This window comes from Marmota marmota, unplaced genomic scaffold (genome assembly GCF_001458135.2).
Source record: "Marmota marmota marmota unplaced genomic scaffold, marMar, whole genome shotgun sequence".
NCBI lineage: Eukaryota > Metazoa > Chordata > Mammalia > Rodentia > Sciuridae > Marmota > Marmota marmota.
Genome location: NW_026000142.1, coordinates 17761175 through 17778572, shown reverse-complemented (window position 1 = coordinate 17778572; position 17398 = coordinate 17761175). Strand labels below are relative to the sequence as shown.

The following is a 17398-nucleotide window of genomic DNA, read 5'->3' as shown; positions in this document are numbered from 1 at the left end:
TAGTAAACTGGATTTCTCTTTGTGCAATGATCTTTGGATTTGCACAAAATGTTAAAAGGACTGATATCAAAAAGGCAGTGCGATTTGGTCCATCACTCTTTTGCATTTACTGGCATTACAACTGCGTGCACAACTTTACACCTGATTGTTCTTATTCCTTCAAATCTTTTACCATTTGCTTCCTATAAACTTCCATATTAAGTATTCTGACCATTTTGCAATTGATTCTTCTATTCACAGATCTTCAGTGTTGCTGAGTGGTTTCTAGACTAATTTGAATAATTTTCAGAATGGTTTATTTTGGTTTGCAGTAGGCTCCTGATAGATTTCATTCAGGTTAATCACCTTACTCTGACTGCTTCAGAAGAAAGAGAACTAATCAATTTGAGCTTTGCAAACAAGAAAATGATATCAAAATTGATACCTTTCACACCCATACTTCAGAATATTTTAATTTCTGGACATTTTTTCAGATGAAATGACTTTTATTTGGGATAATCAACTTGGAATGATTTTGAAGTGAAAGAAGGTATTAATAATTTCATAAGGATGATAGGTATCCTGTGCAAACAGGACGTAGGGCCCCCTACTGAAATAAGGCTCAGATCTCAGGGTTGCCATTCTTCCTATAACAGCAGGAGCTGGACAACTAAACAAACTGTCATTTGTAGCGAATGTGATACTATCAGGTTTCCATGTGTCCTTTTACAATATTCTCTCACCCTGCCTTTCCCTCAAATTGGTGGATGAAAGAAAAAATGCTAATCTTATGAGCTTTTTCCTTTTCTCATCCTAATATTCAGTCAGAAATATAAGGCTAGGTATTTTTTAAAAAAAGATAATACCTATGACTATAAAGGAAGAAAAAATAATGTCTGTAGGAATATCCTCACATATAAGCTAATATCAATCCCCCCCACCTCCCCAGCCTCCATGGTTATGTAAACAGAAGTTAATCCCCCTGTACAAGTGTATTCTGGGGTTTAGGGTTAAGTACCAAGTTGTTGAGCATATAATAAGTGCTGGGAGCCATTAGCCAAGTAGGTATGACAATTTCCTTGCCAGCCTACCCCATGTTGCAGTGACATTGAATGTAGGTGACCTTGCTCAAGGACCAAGGTGGATTAGGGCGTTCCCGGTTTAGGTTCCAGGTTTAAGGTTTAAGATTATTCCTGCTGGGAATAGGGCGTATCCTGCTGCCTGAGTTCCCCTTGAGTTCTCACGGGATTCAGACAGTATATTTTGGGAGACAGAAGCCCAGTGGAGGTGATTTTGGGCAGAGAATGTGGATTTGGGCAGAGAACGTGGATTTCCCCAGAACGTGTTTGTAGACGGCTGGTGTGAGTTCGGGAATAAAGAGTTGCTGTTTGAATCTACAAGCTGTGTGGTGGCTCGTGATTGTGTGCCCAGCCTGACTGCGGCATTTGTGCCCAGCCAGACTGTGGCAAATAAGTATATTTTTGTATTTACTGAATGCTATTTTTTCCATTAAAACCTGATTTTCAGTGAGATTCTAGATTTTAGATTCAATGTGATAAAGGATTTGAGTTATTGATGGGGACTGGAGAAATTTATTTGAAAATTTATTTAGAAGTAATAAGCTAAAACTCTAGGTAGTTAATAAAAGTAGTGAGAAAATAAGTGACTTTGCATAGGCTTTCCTAAATGCCAGAATTTTAATGTTTCTTTTTCATACTACTTTTCTAAGAAGAGTTGATAAAGAGTGCTCATATAAAGGAGCCAGGCTGATCATGGTGCCATCAACACAAACTTCCATGAACATAGTGGTAGGGTATGGGAACATAGGAGCAAATCATACAAAGAAACCAAAAAACAAATTCAATCAAGGTTTTTGGGGTTTTTTTTGAATGTTCCATAGAGTTTGCCATGCATTGCTTAAAGCTATCAAAGTGATCTTATAGTAGCTATTTTTTTTGTTCTGTGTTTATATGTAAGTTACTATAGATTAGCTTCTATAAGTGACTGAAAACATTGCAAAGATTCTTTTTGTGTATTTCTCATGATCTTCAAAACAAAAATTATTAGCTGAATCCTTTAACTTTCCTAAAGATAAGTATTATTTTATAATCATTGTATTTTAATCTTTTCCTCTAACTGTAGGGTGTATTCCTTTTCTCAAGGGCAAAACAGGCTCATGATTACTTATCTAAATTTTACAAATCTCTTAAAGTGCAGTTTTTCATAACTCATTTGAAAACAAAACAACTGATGGAAGGCTATTTGTGGTCTTTATTCCATCTTAATATGAGTATATTTTTGCCATATAAGTATTAATGTATTTGATTCTCTACTGTTTCCCAGACTCACTGAATGCGTTATGTAATATAAAATATATGCCCATATTACCTTTCAGAAATCAGAAATATTCTATAAATATAAAAAATCTGACTCACCCAGAAAGTTTTCAAAAAAGTTACTCTCCATCTGTATTTCCTGTCTCTTAACAATTTCACAAACAAGATACAAATTTAATCTATATAGATAATTCCCAAAACATAATTTTCAGATCCTTAATTTTCTCAATTATTATTCTAATATTTGTTTATGTCAACTTGGCATAGCAGTGGAAGATGCTTCGAAGTAATTTATTTCATAAAGCCACTAGATGGCATCTTTGTAAAAATATAAGCACATCAAAAGAAGGACTTATTGTTTATATAAATGTTGAGATAAATGAAAGTAGATGTTTCATAAGAAATAAAAGTCTTTTTGAACAATAAATCCTGAGAAAATGCATAGATTTATGGTTAAAAACAAAATGGAAAATGATACTGAAAATTACTCTTCTACTTTTGAAATTGAATTTTTTTCCTAATGATCATTTTCATTCATTTTACATTCACATATAATGAAGCAACTGTGTGTGTGTGTGTGTGTGTGTGTGTGTGTGTGTGATTTTGACATGCTAACAATCTCTTCAGGCTGCACAAACTACCTAGAAATTCTACAGATTAGGTAAGATATTGTAAAATTGAGTTGTGTAAAGTCAATTCCATGCACACTGTAAACAAATATGAACATATACTGGGTAACAGGTCACATTTAACACTGTGAGACTAATACTTAGAGTTCTCTACTGTCTGTTTTTTCTTCCCTCCAATTCCTGTCATATCCCTAATGCTAGTGTTTTCAAACTGCCTGTAACATGATCATGAGTGACAAATTTTAAAGAAAAGACAAAAAAGTGTTAAAACCAATGTAATTCTTATTGCTAGTAAAAATTTAAGATGCATTATAATTTTGGAGCTGGGAGTGGGTTTTTGGAAAAACTTGTCTGTGTACCTCCACACCTGGTCTACCTTTATCCTTTGCTGGAATATATGGAAGTGATTCAAATGGACTTGCATTTACTTAAAATCATTCCTACAGCAAAACCAATTTATTTAAGAATACAGTACTTCATATTCTAATAAGAAATATGCATTTTGAAACAGCATAGCTGGAATGTATCCCATTTCAAAAATGGTATTGGACATTAGGAAGTCATTGAAGAGATGAGTGCAATTTTAGCAAAATGGCATAAAGAAATGACACCATTATGAATGAGGGAGTGGACCTGTACTATGTAAACAAAAATTTTAGTTTATTTTACATCCGTTTTAAATATGGAAGGGTGTTGAATAGTGGTTTAAAATCTGGGCTCAAGTCAGACTGCTTGGGTTTAATCCTGGTTTCTCTTTAAACCTCTTTGTGCCTTAGTTTTCTCAATAAAATGGAGCTCATACTAGATCCTCAATAAAATCTTTGCAAGCATTAAGTTAAAAATATAAGTAAGGTGCTTAGTAATAATACGTTTTACGTGCTATTATTAGATAGTAGCATGAAATTTGTTGATATAGTAGGCACTTGCTGTTGTACACACCAAGTTCTCCTTTGTCAATTGCTTAACCTCTCCACTTGATATTTCTATTTTCTTGGATTCTGATTTTTTAAAAACCTGTAAGCTTAAATTGTGATCAGCATTTGTTTCAGAGAAACATTCATTTCCTTTCAAAAATGTAAATGTTCTTGGGGAATGGTTACTCCCCGACCTAGGTAACCACTGGGCACACCCCTACTCTGGGCCTGGTGCACTCAAGGAACTCCTCAGTGCTGGAGGGCGGGGCCCAGCAGGAGGGAGGGACGCTAAGGCCGTTGCTAGGATATGGCCTGCAACAGAGTCTTTTGAAGACTTGTGCTGCTTGGAAGAGCCTCCAAAACCGCTTGGTCCGGGATAGCTGTATTTATTAGCCAGGTAGGACAGGTGTGGCTGCCCTTTCCTTGGGATCCCCCGTGCTCTGCGGCTACCTGCCCAGTCCGGATGTTCCACTTCAAAAGCCCTGAGAAGCGTCCTTTCTAGCTTCGCCTCTCTGATTTGGGATTTGCAGCAGCGTCAAGCTAGGAGGTGTACATCCCCTCACACCCAAAGTGCTTATCGCGGAAATAGTACAGAAGCAAAACGTAAGTGTAGCCCATGTCTGGCGTTAGAAAACATTTCGCCTTCCCTCATTCCTTAGTAAGCCGAGGGCTTTCAGACTTTGCTCACCAGTCACTCTGTTCCTCTACTTCGGACTTCGCCTCTTAACAAACAAAAATTCACCAGGCCAATCTGGTAGAAAGCAGGACTGGATCTCTGTCCTAATACTTACACCAACAAGCTTTAAATGGTAAATGAAATCGTGCATTGCAAGTGACAAGGGAGCTTTATTTGGTATGCATTCATAATAGAAACTGCTTTTTATTTTAGTAAAATCAAAACGTTTAGATAATACATGAATGATTAAAAGTTCAAAGAGTGAAAAAAATGAGCCATGATCATTCTGCCTTTTACCTGTAGTTACACCTGTACATTGTACATACTGTTCTGCACTTTGTTTTTACATTCAATACTATATATTTTGGAATCAGTTTCCATCATTGATGGATTCACCTCATTTTATGTGTGTACTTACATTTCATTGTGAGAAGGTTTTCTAAGCATATGGTGAAATTTGAAACTCTTATAAGCAAAAATATGGATACATTTCACTACCTAACAATTTAAAACTTGGATATAGCAAAAGACAACATAAACAACACATGTAAGGGAAATATAACCACACACTTAACAAAAGAGTATTTAATTAAAACTAATAAAAAATATAAGAACACAAGGAAGCAGTCAAGGGGCTGTTCATGAGTCTGTAGTATGGTGCTGCCTTTTTGGAAAGCAATTTGATGGGCTTTAACAGAATTAAATCTGCATATTCTTTGATTTGCTTATTCTAGTTCTAGGAACATATACTTACACTTGTATACCAAGGTAAAGGTACAAGGTGTTTGGGCAACAGCTAAATATAAAGTGGACTTGGTCCTGTGATGAAGTTGTTGAAAAGAATGAGGTAGAAGAGTATGTTTTACATAGAAATAAGTGTTAAGAATGGGTTACGTAAATATTAAATAAAAGTAAGTTGTAAAAGAATCAGTTTTAAATATATAATAATAATTTACATATATAAAGATATGTTTATATGATCATAAACAAATTTAAATATATAATTGTACCTTCATAGACAGTTTCTGAAAAGATAAACTCTAAACATTGCCTAACATTGAGAAATAAAATTAAGGTATCTGGCAAATAAGAAGATACACTTTCTATTTTATTCCTTTCTATTCTATTAAGTTTATTATTTTTTGTATGCACATATTGCTCTCTTAAAAATAATAGCACAGCAACAAAATTAACATCAGTAGTGGAAAGATATTAATTAAAAATGTTTTAAAACTATATGATGCTACCTCTTTAGGTCGAAATTTCACAACATTTTACATTGTGAACTGCAATGTCTGTGCTTTGTCATTTATATTTCATATTTGCTACAGTGAGTTTATATATATATATATATATATTTATATATAAAAATGGAGCATGTTAATACACATATAGGGAGTATTAAGATCCATTATAATTAGCTACTTATCCTAAGTAGGTTAAGTAAAAAAAAAATGCTGTTGAATTCTACTCAGTTTAAATCGTAATCATGTTTTATGTTTTCAATTAAAAAAATGAAAGGCAGTTTCTGGTTATAACATCTTTATTTTTCTTCTGGATCTGACCACTACTAACATACCTTGGGGCATTGTTGAGTCTCAGATTAGAGGGAGATAACAGTTCCAAGGTTTTTTCTTGGTTACAAGTACCCCTTTCCTCTTCTTTTTTGGTTTCCACTGATTCCTGCATTGAAATGACATACAATGTAGTGGTGTAGAAGCATGGATTCATATTGTCTGGATTTGAATCACAAATCTACTGCTTTCTTGCTCAGTCATCTTGAATATATTGCTTAACCATTTTGTTCTGATTTCTTATAACATAAGCACCATAACATCAACCTATCTATGAGGATTAAGTAATTAGTATAACTATTGGCTAGTTATTATGTTGTATTTTGAAAGTGTTTTTTCCTACTGAATGAAATGAATAATTTTTAATACCTCTGAGGCATGACTAATGTATAATTATCATTAGCTTTTTGGAAGTATTAGAAATAGTTTATTAGTGGTTAGCTAACATTTATAAAGTTGTTATTGTATGCCAGGAACTATTTGCTAACTATTTATGTACATTATTTTATTTAATCCTTAAAAGCATTTTTGATATTGAATCTATTGATACCCCATTTTGCAAGTGAGGAAAATGAAACTTAGGTTAAGAAACCTCTTTATCATAGTCATATAGTATTAAGAACAGTGAAAGGCTTGGATTTTGGCCCACCTGCAAACTAATAAGTTTGCCTATCACTGTTTCTTGGGTGCTGGTCAGAGAAAAAGAACTCTTTGCAAAAGAGGTGGCCAGTGCTTCAAGTCTGTACCAATATCCCATGGCCTCCAAGTCCTATAGGGGTGACACAGGTGAATATGTTGGTCTGTTTTCTGTTACTATAATGAAATACTCACTATTGAGTAACTTATAAAGAAAAGATGCTTACTTACCCACAGTTTTAAAGACTGAAAGTCAACAGCATGATGCCAGTCTGGTAAGGTGTTGAAGAATGGCATCTTTATGTGGGAGTACTTGTGGGAGGGAACAGTTGCACTGCAGCCCAGAAGCCAGTGTTGATAGGGCTCTCTAGAGAACTAGCTCAGGATCCTACAGAACTACCTTAATCACTTCCAAGGGTGGCCCCAGTGATCTCCCAATAGGCGCTACCATTAAGGTCACCACCTTTCACCATTGCCATACTGAGGACCAAACTCCCAACACATGAACCCTTCTGGAACACACTCAAATGGTATCCAGACCAAAGCAGTAAGCCCACATGGGTGCCTGCATTTGGTCACAATGTACAGAAATGGTGAATTCAATTATTATCTACTATAATCAGTAGGTTTGTAAAAGGGTTTATAGTTTCTAATGGTGGACAAAGAACTGAGGTGAGGTGTAGAATGATATGATGAGGACATAGGAGGTGAGGATATAGAGTTATTATATCTTAGGAAGTATAGAAAAGAAATGTAAAGAAGAAGGTTAGTAGCAGGAGAATAGAGAGGAAGTGATTTTGGGTAGACAAGTAAGTGAGAAGACAGTAGAGTACATAAAACAAACACATATATTAAGAAAAATTAAAAAATGTTAATAGTAAAAGTTGGAGGAAAAATAAAGGTTATATAACACAATAATCTTCAATCTCACCAAGTTTTCTGAGGAATGTCCACACTGCCTTGCAAAGTGGTTGCAACAATTTTCAGTCCCCCACATCCTCTCCAATTATTATTGCTTATATTTTTGATTAATGCCATTCTTACTGGGGTGAGATGAAATCTTAGATTTATTTGTGTTTCTCTAATTACTAAAGATGTTGAACACTTTTTTATATATTTGTTGATCTCTTGTTTATTTTCTGAGAAGTGTCTGTTCAGTTCCTTAGCCCATTTATTCATTGGGTTGTTTGTTTTTGTGGTATTAAATCTTTTGAGTTCTTTATATATCCTGGAGATTAGTGCTCTCTCTGATGTGCATGTGGTAAAAATTTGCTCCCATACTGTAGACTCTCTCTTTATGTCAATGATTATTTCTTTTGCTGAGAAGAAGCCTTTTAGTTTAACTCCATCCCATTTATTGATTCTTGATTTTATTTCTTGCATTTTAGGATTCTTATTAAGGAAATCAGGGCCTAATCTGACATGATGAAGATTTAGGCCTACTTTTTCTTCAATTAGGTGCAGCATCTCTGATCTAATTCCTAGGTCCTTGATCCACTTTGAGTTGAGTTTTTTGCAGGGTGAGAGATAAGGGCTTAGTTTCATTTTGCTACTTATGGATTTACAGTTTTCCCAGAACCATTTGTTGAAGAGGCTGTCCTTTCTTCAATGTATGTTTTTGGCCCCTTTGTCTAGTATGAGATAAATGTATTTATGTGGGTTGGTCTCTGTGCCCTCTATTCTGTACCATTGGTCTACATGTCTATTTTGGTGCCAATATCATGTTGTTTTTGTTACTGTTGCTCTGTAGTATAGTTTAAAGTCTGGTATTGTGATGCCTCCTGCTTCACGCTAAGGATTGCTTTGGCTATTCTGGGTCTCTTATTTTCCCAAGGAATTTCCTGATTGCTTTTCTAGTTCTATGAAGAATGTCATTGGAATTTTAATAGGAATTGCATTAAATTTGTATCACAGTTTTGATATTATGGCCATTTGGGCAATATTAACTCTGCCTATTCAAGAGAATGGGAGATCTTTCCATCTTTTAAGGTCTTCTTCAATTTCCTTCTTTAGTGTTCTGTAGTTTTCATTGTAGATGTCTTTCACCTCTTTTTTTAGTTTGATCTCCAAGTATTTTGTATTTTTTGAGGTTGCTTATCATATTTTAAAATCATGAATATGTGTTGATTTTTGGCATAAGTATAGATAGTTTTTTTTCTTTTTGTTTGATTAATATAGTGAACTAATGAACAATTCAGATTTTGTAATGCTCATCTTTGCATCCTATATTTACTTACTCATATATCAGAGTCAAGATTTTTTTTGAGCAACTACTAGTTGTTAGGCCTGTTTCTGGATGTGAGGAACAGCATTGTTAAGGCAGAAAATATTCTTTCTCTCATGAAAGCAATATTCTACTGGGGATGACAGACAGTAAGCAAGTAAGTGAATGAATAAACCATGATTTTCAACATTGATTAGATTTATGAATAAAATAAAACAGGGAGTGATTGTGGTGTGCTTAGCTAGCCTCCCTGGAGAAATTGCATTTGAGCTGAGACATGACAAATTAGAAGGAGTCAGTTGCACAGATCTGTAGTAACACATTTTTGTTGAAAATATATAATGCAAAAGTCCCAGGGTAGAAATTGACCTTACACATAATAAGGAAGAAGAGTGGTTACAAGATGAGGTCAAGAGGTGAGCAGGAGCTAGTTCATTTCATTCTTTTGCATTTCTTCTTGGAAGGCACTGACAGCTTTGCTCTGAACTGGCTTTCCAAAGCTATTTCTATAATGAATAGCTTTGAAAGAGAGAAAGTGCAGATCATTCTTTTTCCTGTATTCTAGTATAATAACCACAGTATCCTCCCCTGGGACAAAGGTTTGGCAGATCTATCTGTCTATCTATCTATCTATCTATCTATTATTTATTTATTTATTTATTTATTTATTTATTTAGCAGTGCTGGAGATTGAACCCATATGCTAAGCAAACACAAAATACTTCACTACTGCTTTCCCTATTTGGATGCCTTTTGTTTTGTTTGATTTCTTGGCTAACTGCTCTAAAACTAGTACCATGTTGACAGAGGTAGCAGGAACGGGTATCCTTATAGTGTTCCTGATCTCAGAGGGAAAGGTTTCAGGTCTTCACCATGAGTTATGTTAGCTGTGGGCTTTATACATGTGGCCTTTATTTTGTTGAAATACATTCATTCTATGCCTAATTTATTGAGAATTTTTATCATAAAAAGATGTTAAATTCTGTCAAATGTCTCTTAGGCATTTGTTGAGATGATCCTATGGTTTCTGTCCTTCATTCTGTTATATGTTAATAAATGCATGTTATATTTAATGATTTGTTGAACCATCCTTGCCTTCCAGAAATAAATCCCTCTTGATCATGGTGAATGTTCCTTTTAATATGCTGTTAAAATTCAGTTTGCTGGTACAGACTGAGTATTCCTTTCTCAAAATTCCTGAGACTGAAAGTGTTTGAAATTACAGAGTTCTTCTAGATAGGTGGGTATTTGCATGGGCTTTATCAATAAGTAGCCTTTACCTTAATCTCCAAATCTGAAATTCTCCTAAATCAGAGGAAAAAAATGTTTTGAGTTTTAGGTTTAGTCATATTTCAGATTTCAATTTTGGATTATTGGTTTAAATATGCTCAATATGTAGTTTGTTGAGGATTTTTGTATCTATGTTCATAGGGATTTTTTTTTTCATACTGAGGATTGAACCCAGGGCCACTCAACCACGGAGCCACACCCCGAGCCCTTTTTTGTATTTTATTTAGAGGCAGGGCCTCACTGAGTTTCTTAGAACCTCGCTAAATTGCTGAGGCTGGATTTGAACTCGAGATCCACAAACTGCCTCAAACTGCGGAGCCGCTGGGATTACAGGTGTGTGCCACTGTGCCCGGCTCCTGTGATCTTTTCTTGTAATGTCCTTGTCTGGCTTTGCTGTCAGTATAATGTTGGCCCATAAATGAGTTTTGCTGAAAGAGTTTGAGAAAGATTAATATTAGTTCTTTAAATGTTTGGTGGAAGAATTCTCCTTTTCTTTGTTGAGAGATGTTTTGATTACTGATTCACTCTCCTTAATCATTATTTCTTCATAATTAAGTCTTGTTAGGTTGTATGTTTCTAGCAGTTTACCCATTGGTTCTAGGTTATTCAATTTGTTAATGTATAATTGTTCATGATAGTCTCTTAATCATCCTTGTATATTTCCTTGGTATACAAATATGAGGATTGTTCAGTGGCTGAAAACCTAAGGAAATTTCTTGAATTTTTTCTTGATATTCCTTTCATTTTTTTCCCCTCTCATTCCACTGCCTCCTACCCCTTTGTTGTTTTGAAATTTCAGAAGTTTATTTTTGTTCTTTTATTTATTATATTTTAGATTTAGCTATACATATATAACTTAACCAGTATACATGGCTAAATCTCAAGTACACAGTGAAAGTTTTTAAACAGTAGAGGGATTGAGAACAGTCTGATTTTCCCCTTACAATTGCATATTATTATCTACTATTCTAATTCCCTACTATTATTTTATGTTGACAGTATTTGTATTTGTCTACATATTTATGGTTTTATGTCTTCACCTTTCCTTCTTGCACTTGGAAAACAATTTCCCTTGGAAATTTTTTTCTCTTTCCATGTATATGCTTGAAAAAATTTCTCTAGAGCCAGTAAGTTCCTAGTGGTAACTTATTTGTAAATGTTTCCATTTTCTTTCTTGAAAAATAATTATTCCGCGTGCATAATTCTATGTTGATTATTATGTTTTTAAAATTATTACACTTTTTGCCTTTGCTTTTGTTTTTCCAATGAGAAGTTTGCAGTCATTTTACTTTTCTTAGTATTAATATCAGCAAATTAAAATGATTTAAAGTGATGTGTGTGTGTGTGTGTATACATTGTTTTTTTAAACAACTGTTTGTTTTCAGGACCTTATATTCATCTTTGGTATTCTTTTATTTCTTAAAATGTACATGGTACATTAGGTATAGATTTATGTTGTACTAAATGGATCTGTGGGTTCATACTTTCTATCACTTGTGAAAAATTCCCAGTCATTTTCTTTTAAAACATTTCTTTTCCATTATTCTGTTTTCTCATTCTAATGAGAAAACTAATTTGACATGTGCCAGAACAGGGGCTGACAAACTTTTTCTGAAAAGGGTTCAACAGGGCATTTTTAGGCTTCATGGGGCATATTAAGTCTCTGTTGCATACTTTTTTATTTTTATTTTTATTTTACTTTATGTAGTGCTGAGGATCGAACCCAGTGCCTCAAGTATGCTAGGCAAGCGCTGTACCTCTGAGCCATAACCCTAGTCCTGTTGCATATTCTTTATTGTTTGGTTGTTTTGTTATAACAATACAAAACTACTCTCAGATCTCTGAAAAATGTATGCTTAGCAAAAACATATGTGCTTGACTTTCTTTTTCTCTTCTCCATGCTCTTAATCATAGTTTCAGTCAGCTTTTTCACTGCTGTGACTAAATGATCTGGCCAGAACAATTGTAGAGGAGGAAAAGTTTATGTGAGGGCTCACAGTTTTAGAGGTTTTAGTCCTTAGAAGGCTGGCTCCATTCCTCAGGGCTTAAGGTGAGGCAGGACACCATGGAGGAAGAATGTGGCAGAGGGAAGCAGCTCACATGGCGATTAGAAAGCAGAGAGAGAGAGAGAGAGGTCTCCACTCTCCAGATACAAAATATATACCCCATAGCTATACCCCAACAAACCACTTTCTTCAGCCATACCTCACTTGCCTCCAGTTACCACTCAGTTCATCCCATCAGGGATTAATTCACTGATTAGGTTAAGGCCATAACCTAATCATTTCTCCTCCAAACCTTCTTGCATTGTCTCACACATGAGGTTTTCAGGGACACCTCATATCCAAACCATAACAATCACTCCTATTTTCATATCCTTATCTCTTTGCAGTATTTGATATAAAATCTTATCTTCCAGTTTGCTAACTCTCTCTTCAACTTTATCTAATACTTTATAGCTTACTTTTTGAGTTCAATGATTATTTATTTTTCAGATGTTCCAGCTCAAAAAATTCGTCCTCTAGTAGCCAGATATCTCCAATGACTAAGGGTGATTTTTTTTTCCTCCATAAACATCTGTGCTCGAATGGAAGCCCCAGAGAGATCTTTCCTACTTCCCTAAGGTTCCTAGGTTTAATTTTCCCCCAGCTGTTGCCATAGAAATGCAGCCTCAGGGCCCTTGTGATCTCCTCCACTCCTTGCTGCCAGCCTCTATAGGTAGGCTCCTGCTATATTGGCTCCTTGTCCAACTTTTCCTTTTGGCAGTCAGGTTCTGGAATTCTCTCAACTCATTTGGCCTAAGCTTTTAGATACTGTCACATTGTTTCCTACAAACAGGCTCTTAGTTACTGTAACTCTGGATGGAATCAACTCCAAACTCAGTCTAGATTGGTCAAGATGTTTGTTTCTGCTGTGATTTGTGAGAGCAGAGCTAATGCAGGGTGTATTCTCTGTGGGATACAGTGGCTCTGGAGCTGCCAGGTTCCTTGAAGCACTGCAGCAGTCTGGCTGGGCACACAATCACGAGCCATCACACAACTTGTAGATTCAAACAGCAACTCTTTATTCCCGAACTCACACCAGCTGTCTACAAACACGTTCTGGGGAAATCCACGTTCTCTGCCCAAATCCACCTCCACTGGGCTTCTATCTCCCAAAATATACTGTCTGAATCCCGTGAGAACTCAAGGGGAGCTCAGGCAGCAGGATACGCCCTATTCCTAGCAGGAATAATCTTAAACCTGGAACGCCCTAAACCTGATTATCCTAAACCGGGAACACCCTAATCCTGGATCCGCCCTGGTCCTTGAGCAAGGTCACCTAACTGCAATGTCACTGCAAAATGTCCTATTTCCACGAGTCCTTCCACTAAGCAACATGGGGTACGCTGGCAAGGAAATTGTCATACCTACTTGGCTAATGGCTCCCAGCAAAGCACCTAATGATTTGTAAGCCAGAAGCATAAATCTCATATCAGTTTTATATTCAGAAAAAGAAGTAGTGCAAAAAGTCCTTTTTTTCCCCCCTCTGGGAACTCTTTATTGGAAAAAGAAGAGATGGCAAGATATTTTAGACTATATTTTCGACATACTTGTTACAGAATATTACTTAAAATTGTTTTGAGATTATTTTTGTGATAATTTAAAAAAATTTTTCTGCGGTGTTTTTGAAGTAAAAATTCACCAAGGTTTTTAGCCCAATGACAGGCATTAAGAAAATGATCAACTTTTTTAAAAAAATGAGCACCATTTTATTTTTAAGATTTTTTTTTTAGTTGTAGATGGCTTCATGGGGCATATTTTATTTTATTTATTTTTTAATTTTTTTTTGTGGTGCCAGGGATGAAACCCAGTGCCTCACACAGTGCTCTACCACTGAGCTACATCCCCAGCCCTATTTTGTATTTTATTATTTTTTTTAATTTTTAATTTTTATTTTTTTCATTTTTGTATTTTATTTAGAGACAGGGCCTCCCTGGGTTGTTTAGGGCCTTGCTTTTGCTAAGGCTGTTTTGAATTCCTGATCCTCCTGTGTCAGCCTAGCGTGCCCAACTGCACCCAGCCGTGGACACCATGTTAGTATGAACATCACTCTATGTTAGCAATGAGTTTGATATTTGGTGGAGAAACTCCTACATATGTAGTAAATGTGTTAATTTTTATTGATATAGGAAAATGTCTGATCAAGAGGAAGAGTTTAATATTGAAAATACGGTTGAGCCAGAAGAACATGAGGAGGTTATTGACACTGTCAATATTCCAGCACCCTCAGAAGAACGTTCAGAGTTAGACATAAGTGAAGAGCATGAATCTGAACTAGAACTCAGTGAGCAAAGTGACATCAGCATTTTAAGCCTTGAATTGAATGAGGAAAGAAGACGCCTGGAAGAGGCTGTGTCTCCCAGAAAATCCTTGCCTGTTTCAGGGTATTCACCGCAGGCCAATGTGGAGTTCACCCAACAGGATTCAAATGAGGAGGCTCTGGCATTTCTGAATAAAATAAAGGCTATGAAGGAGTCTTTGCAAACATCAGTGAGAGAATCTTCAGCAACAGGTATTTCCAAAAGAAGATAGCATATTTCATTTCTGCATTTCAACGAAGAGTTGCTTTTCCTTGTTAATTTTTTGTTTATTTTTGTTTGAATACCTATTTTATATTTGTTGCTAGTTTTCCTTTCCCATGTCCACCAAATTTCCATAGTTATACCACTTAAAAAAGGATGAAAGCTTCCCTTTTCTTCTTTCTTGGTACTAGGGATGGAACTCCGGCATGCTTTTCGCTGAGCTACATCCCCACCCCATTTTATTTTTTATTTCCTCCTGCCTCAGCCTCCTGAGTTGTTGGGATTACAGGAATGCACCACAGTACCTGCTATGTGAAAACTTTTTTCTGTACTGCAATATCTACTCTTCTTCCTCAGTAAATGAACATCACTAAATTTTAAATTCACATTTACTTATTTATTCAAATAAATAAGTTTAAAATGTTTAGGGAACTTGAGAAATGGTAGAAAAATTATTAAGTACAATTACAGTTCTTTTGCATGACAACTTGGAATTGCTTTACATAGCTAGAAACCCGATTCCCTAGTTTCATATTCATTGATCATTCCTTGTATTATGCTGCTTTTACATATTTCTATAGTCTGCTTGGAGTTAACCATATATTTAGCCTTGGAAAAATCAGTGTCTCTCATTTTAGGTCAATTTTAAAGCCCTAAAGCAGTGTTCATTATTTGAGCTGTGTGTGTGTGTGTGTGTGTGTGTGTGTGTATACTGGGGATTGAACTCAGGGACACTCAACCACGGAGCCACATTCCCAGCCCTATTTTGTATTTTATTTAGAGACAGGGTCTTACTTAGTTGCTAAGTGCCTCGCTGTTGCTGAGGCTGCCTTTGAACTTGTGAACCTCCTAACTCAGCCTCCTGAGCCACTGGGATTACAGGCGTGCACCACCATGCCTGGCCTCATTATAATATTATTAATAATAGAGAAGGGGAGAAGTAATAAGGTAGTTACACAGAAAACCATTAACTGACTGCCTTTTCTTTCCTTGTTCATGTGTTTTGAGAGTTTCCACTCATAGGATGGAGAACATGGGTTGTCATTTAATAATGATAATAGCAATAGCAGTTTGGCTGGTAAAATGTAAGTTTTGACTATAGTGGGTTGTTTAACCCTGTGTGGTATGTTCAGAAAACTAATTATGTTATACAATACACAATAGAACTGAGTATCTCTCAATTTCATTATTTAGTGAAAATTTGGATTCCATTTTTGGTGTTTCTATAATTCCCTGATATTGTAACTTAAAAACATGGTGAGTTTTTAAAATTAAAAAGTTGTTTTGACCCTGTACTTATCAAGCTTCCCTCAATATACCACCCATTCCAAAACTTAAGAATCCACTTAATCATTAATTAAAACATTAATCATTAATTAAAATTTTTTAAATTTTAAATTAATTAAAAATTTTAAACACATTAAACACAAAATCATTAAAATTTTAAACACATTAGGAAACTAGAAAAATCTGGTTTATAGCTATGTAAGGCAATTCCATAGCTTTTTGCACCAAGAAATAAAATAGCCTTCTGATAAGTTCTGTTTGGTATCTGAAAGTGTTTCTTTTGTTCATAGAGAACTGTGAGAACAATTTTTAATAAGTTTAAAGAAACTTAATATGACTAATGCCTAGTTAGATTTTTTTTCCCATGGGAGTTTTGATAAATGTCTCAGCTTTTTGAAAACTGTCTTGGAAATATATAAGTTTTTTGACCTATAATATGATTACTTATTGCATCCTTTCTATTAAAAATGCTATGGTTTGGATGTGAAATGTCACCCCAAAGCTCATGTGTGAGACAATGCAAGAATGTTCAGAAGAGAGATGATTGGGTTTTGAGAATCTTAACCCAATTAGTGAATTGATCCCCTGATAGGGATTAACTGAGTGGTAACTGAAGTGGTAGGATGTGGCTGGAGGAGATGGGAATTGGGGGCATGGCTTTGGAGTGTATATATTTGTATTTGGAAAGTGGAGTCTCTCTCTCTCTGCTTCCTGATCATTATGTAAGCTGCTTCCCTCTGCCACACTTTTCCTCCATGATGTTACCTCACTTCAAGCCCTGAGGAATGGAGCTGGCCTTCTAAGGACTAAGACCTCTGAAACTGTGAGCCCCTAAATAAACTTTTCTTCCTCCACAATTATTCTAGTTTAGTTTTTTAGTCACAGTGGCAAAATAGCTGACTGAAACAAAAAGTTAAAGTCTATAAAGGTAAAATAATTTATAATATACCTATTCCACATAATTTGTGAATACATGATCATTTATGATAAGTTTTTAATTTTTAACACATAAGCATCTTTTAAAAAACTTTTTAGTTATATATGGGCACAATATCTTTATTTTGTTTATTTTTATATGGTGCTGAGGATCGAACCCAATGCCTCACATAAGAGAGGCAAGTGCTCTGTTACTGAGCCACAACCTCAGCCCTCTTTTTTTTTTTTTTTTGCACTTGGGATTGAATCCAAGGTTGCTTAACCACTGAGCAACATACCCAACCCTTTTAAATATTTTATTTATTTAGAGACAGGGTCTCATTGAGTTGCTTAAGGCCTTACTAAATTGCTGAG

General features: G+C 35.3%; 1 protein-coding gene across 4 annotated transcripts in view; it reads left to right on the top strand.

Moving 5' to 3' along the window:
- Positions 1-1453: 1453 nt before the first annotated feature.
- The window catches only part of Iqub (IQ motif and ubiquitin domain containing), a 79122-nt gene continuing 63177 nt past the window's right edge, over positions 1454-17398 (top strand). For 3 of the 4 annotated variants that reach the window (XM_048786049.1, XM_048786050.1, XM_015488286.2), the window contains exons 1-2: positions 1454-4461; positions 14429-14811. In XM_048786049.1, the coding sequence (XP_048642006.1) occupies positions 14433-14811 (379 nt within the window). In that variant the 5' untranslated portion in view covers positions 1454-4461; positions 14429-14432. The remainder of the gene's footprint in view (positions 4462-14428; positions 14812-17398) is intronic. The other variant, XM_048786048.1, reaches the window with a different exon arrangement.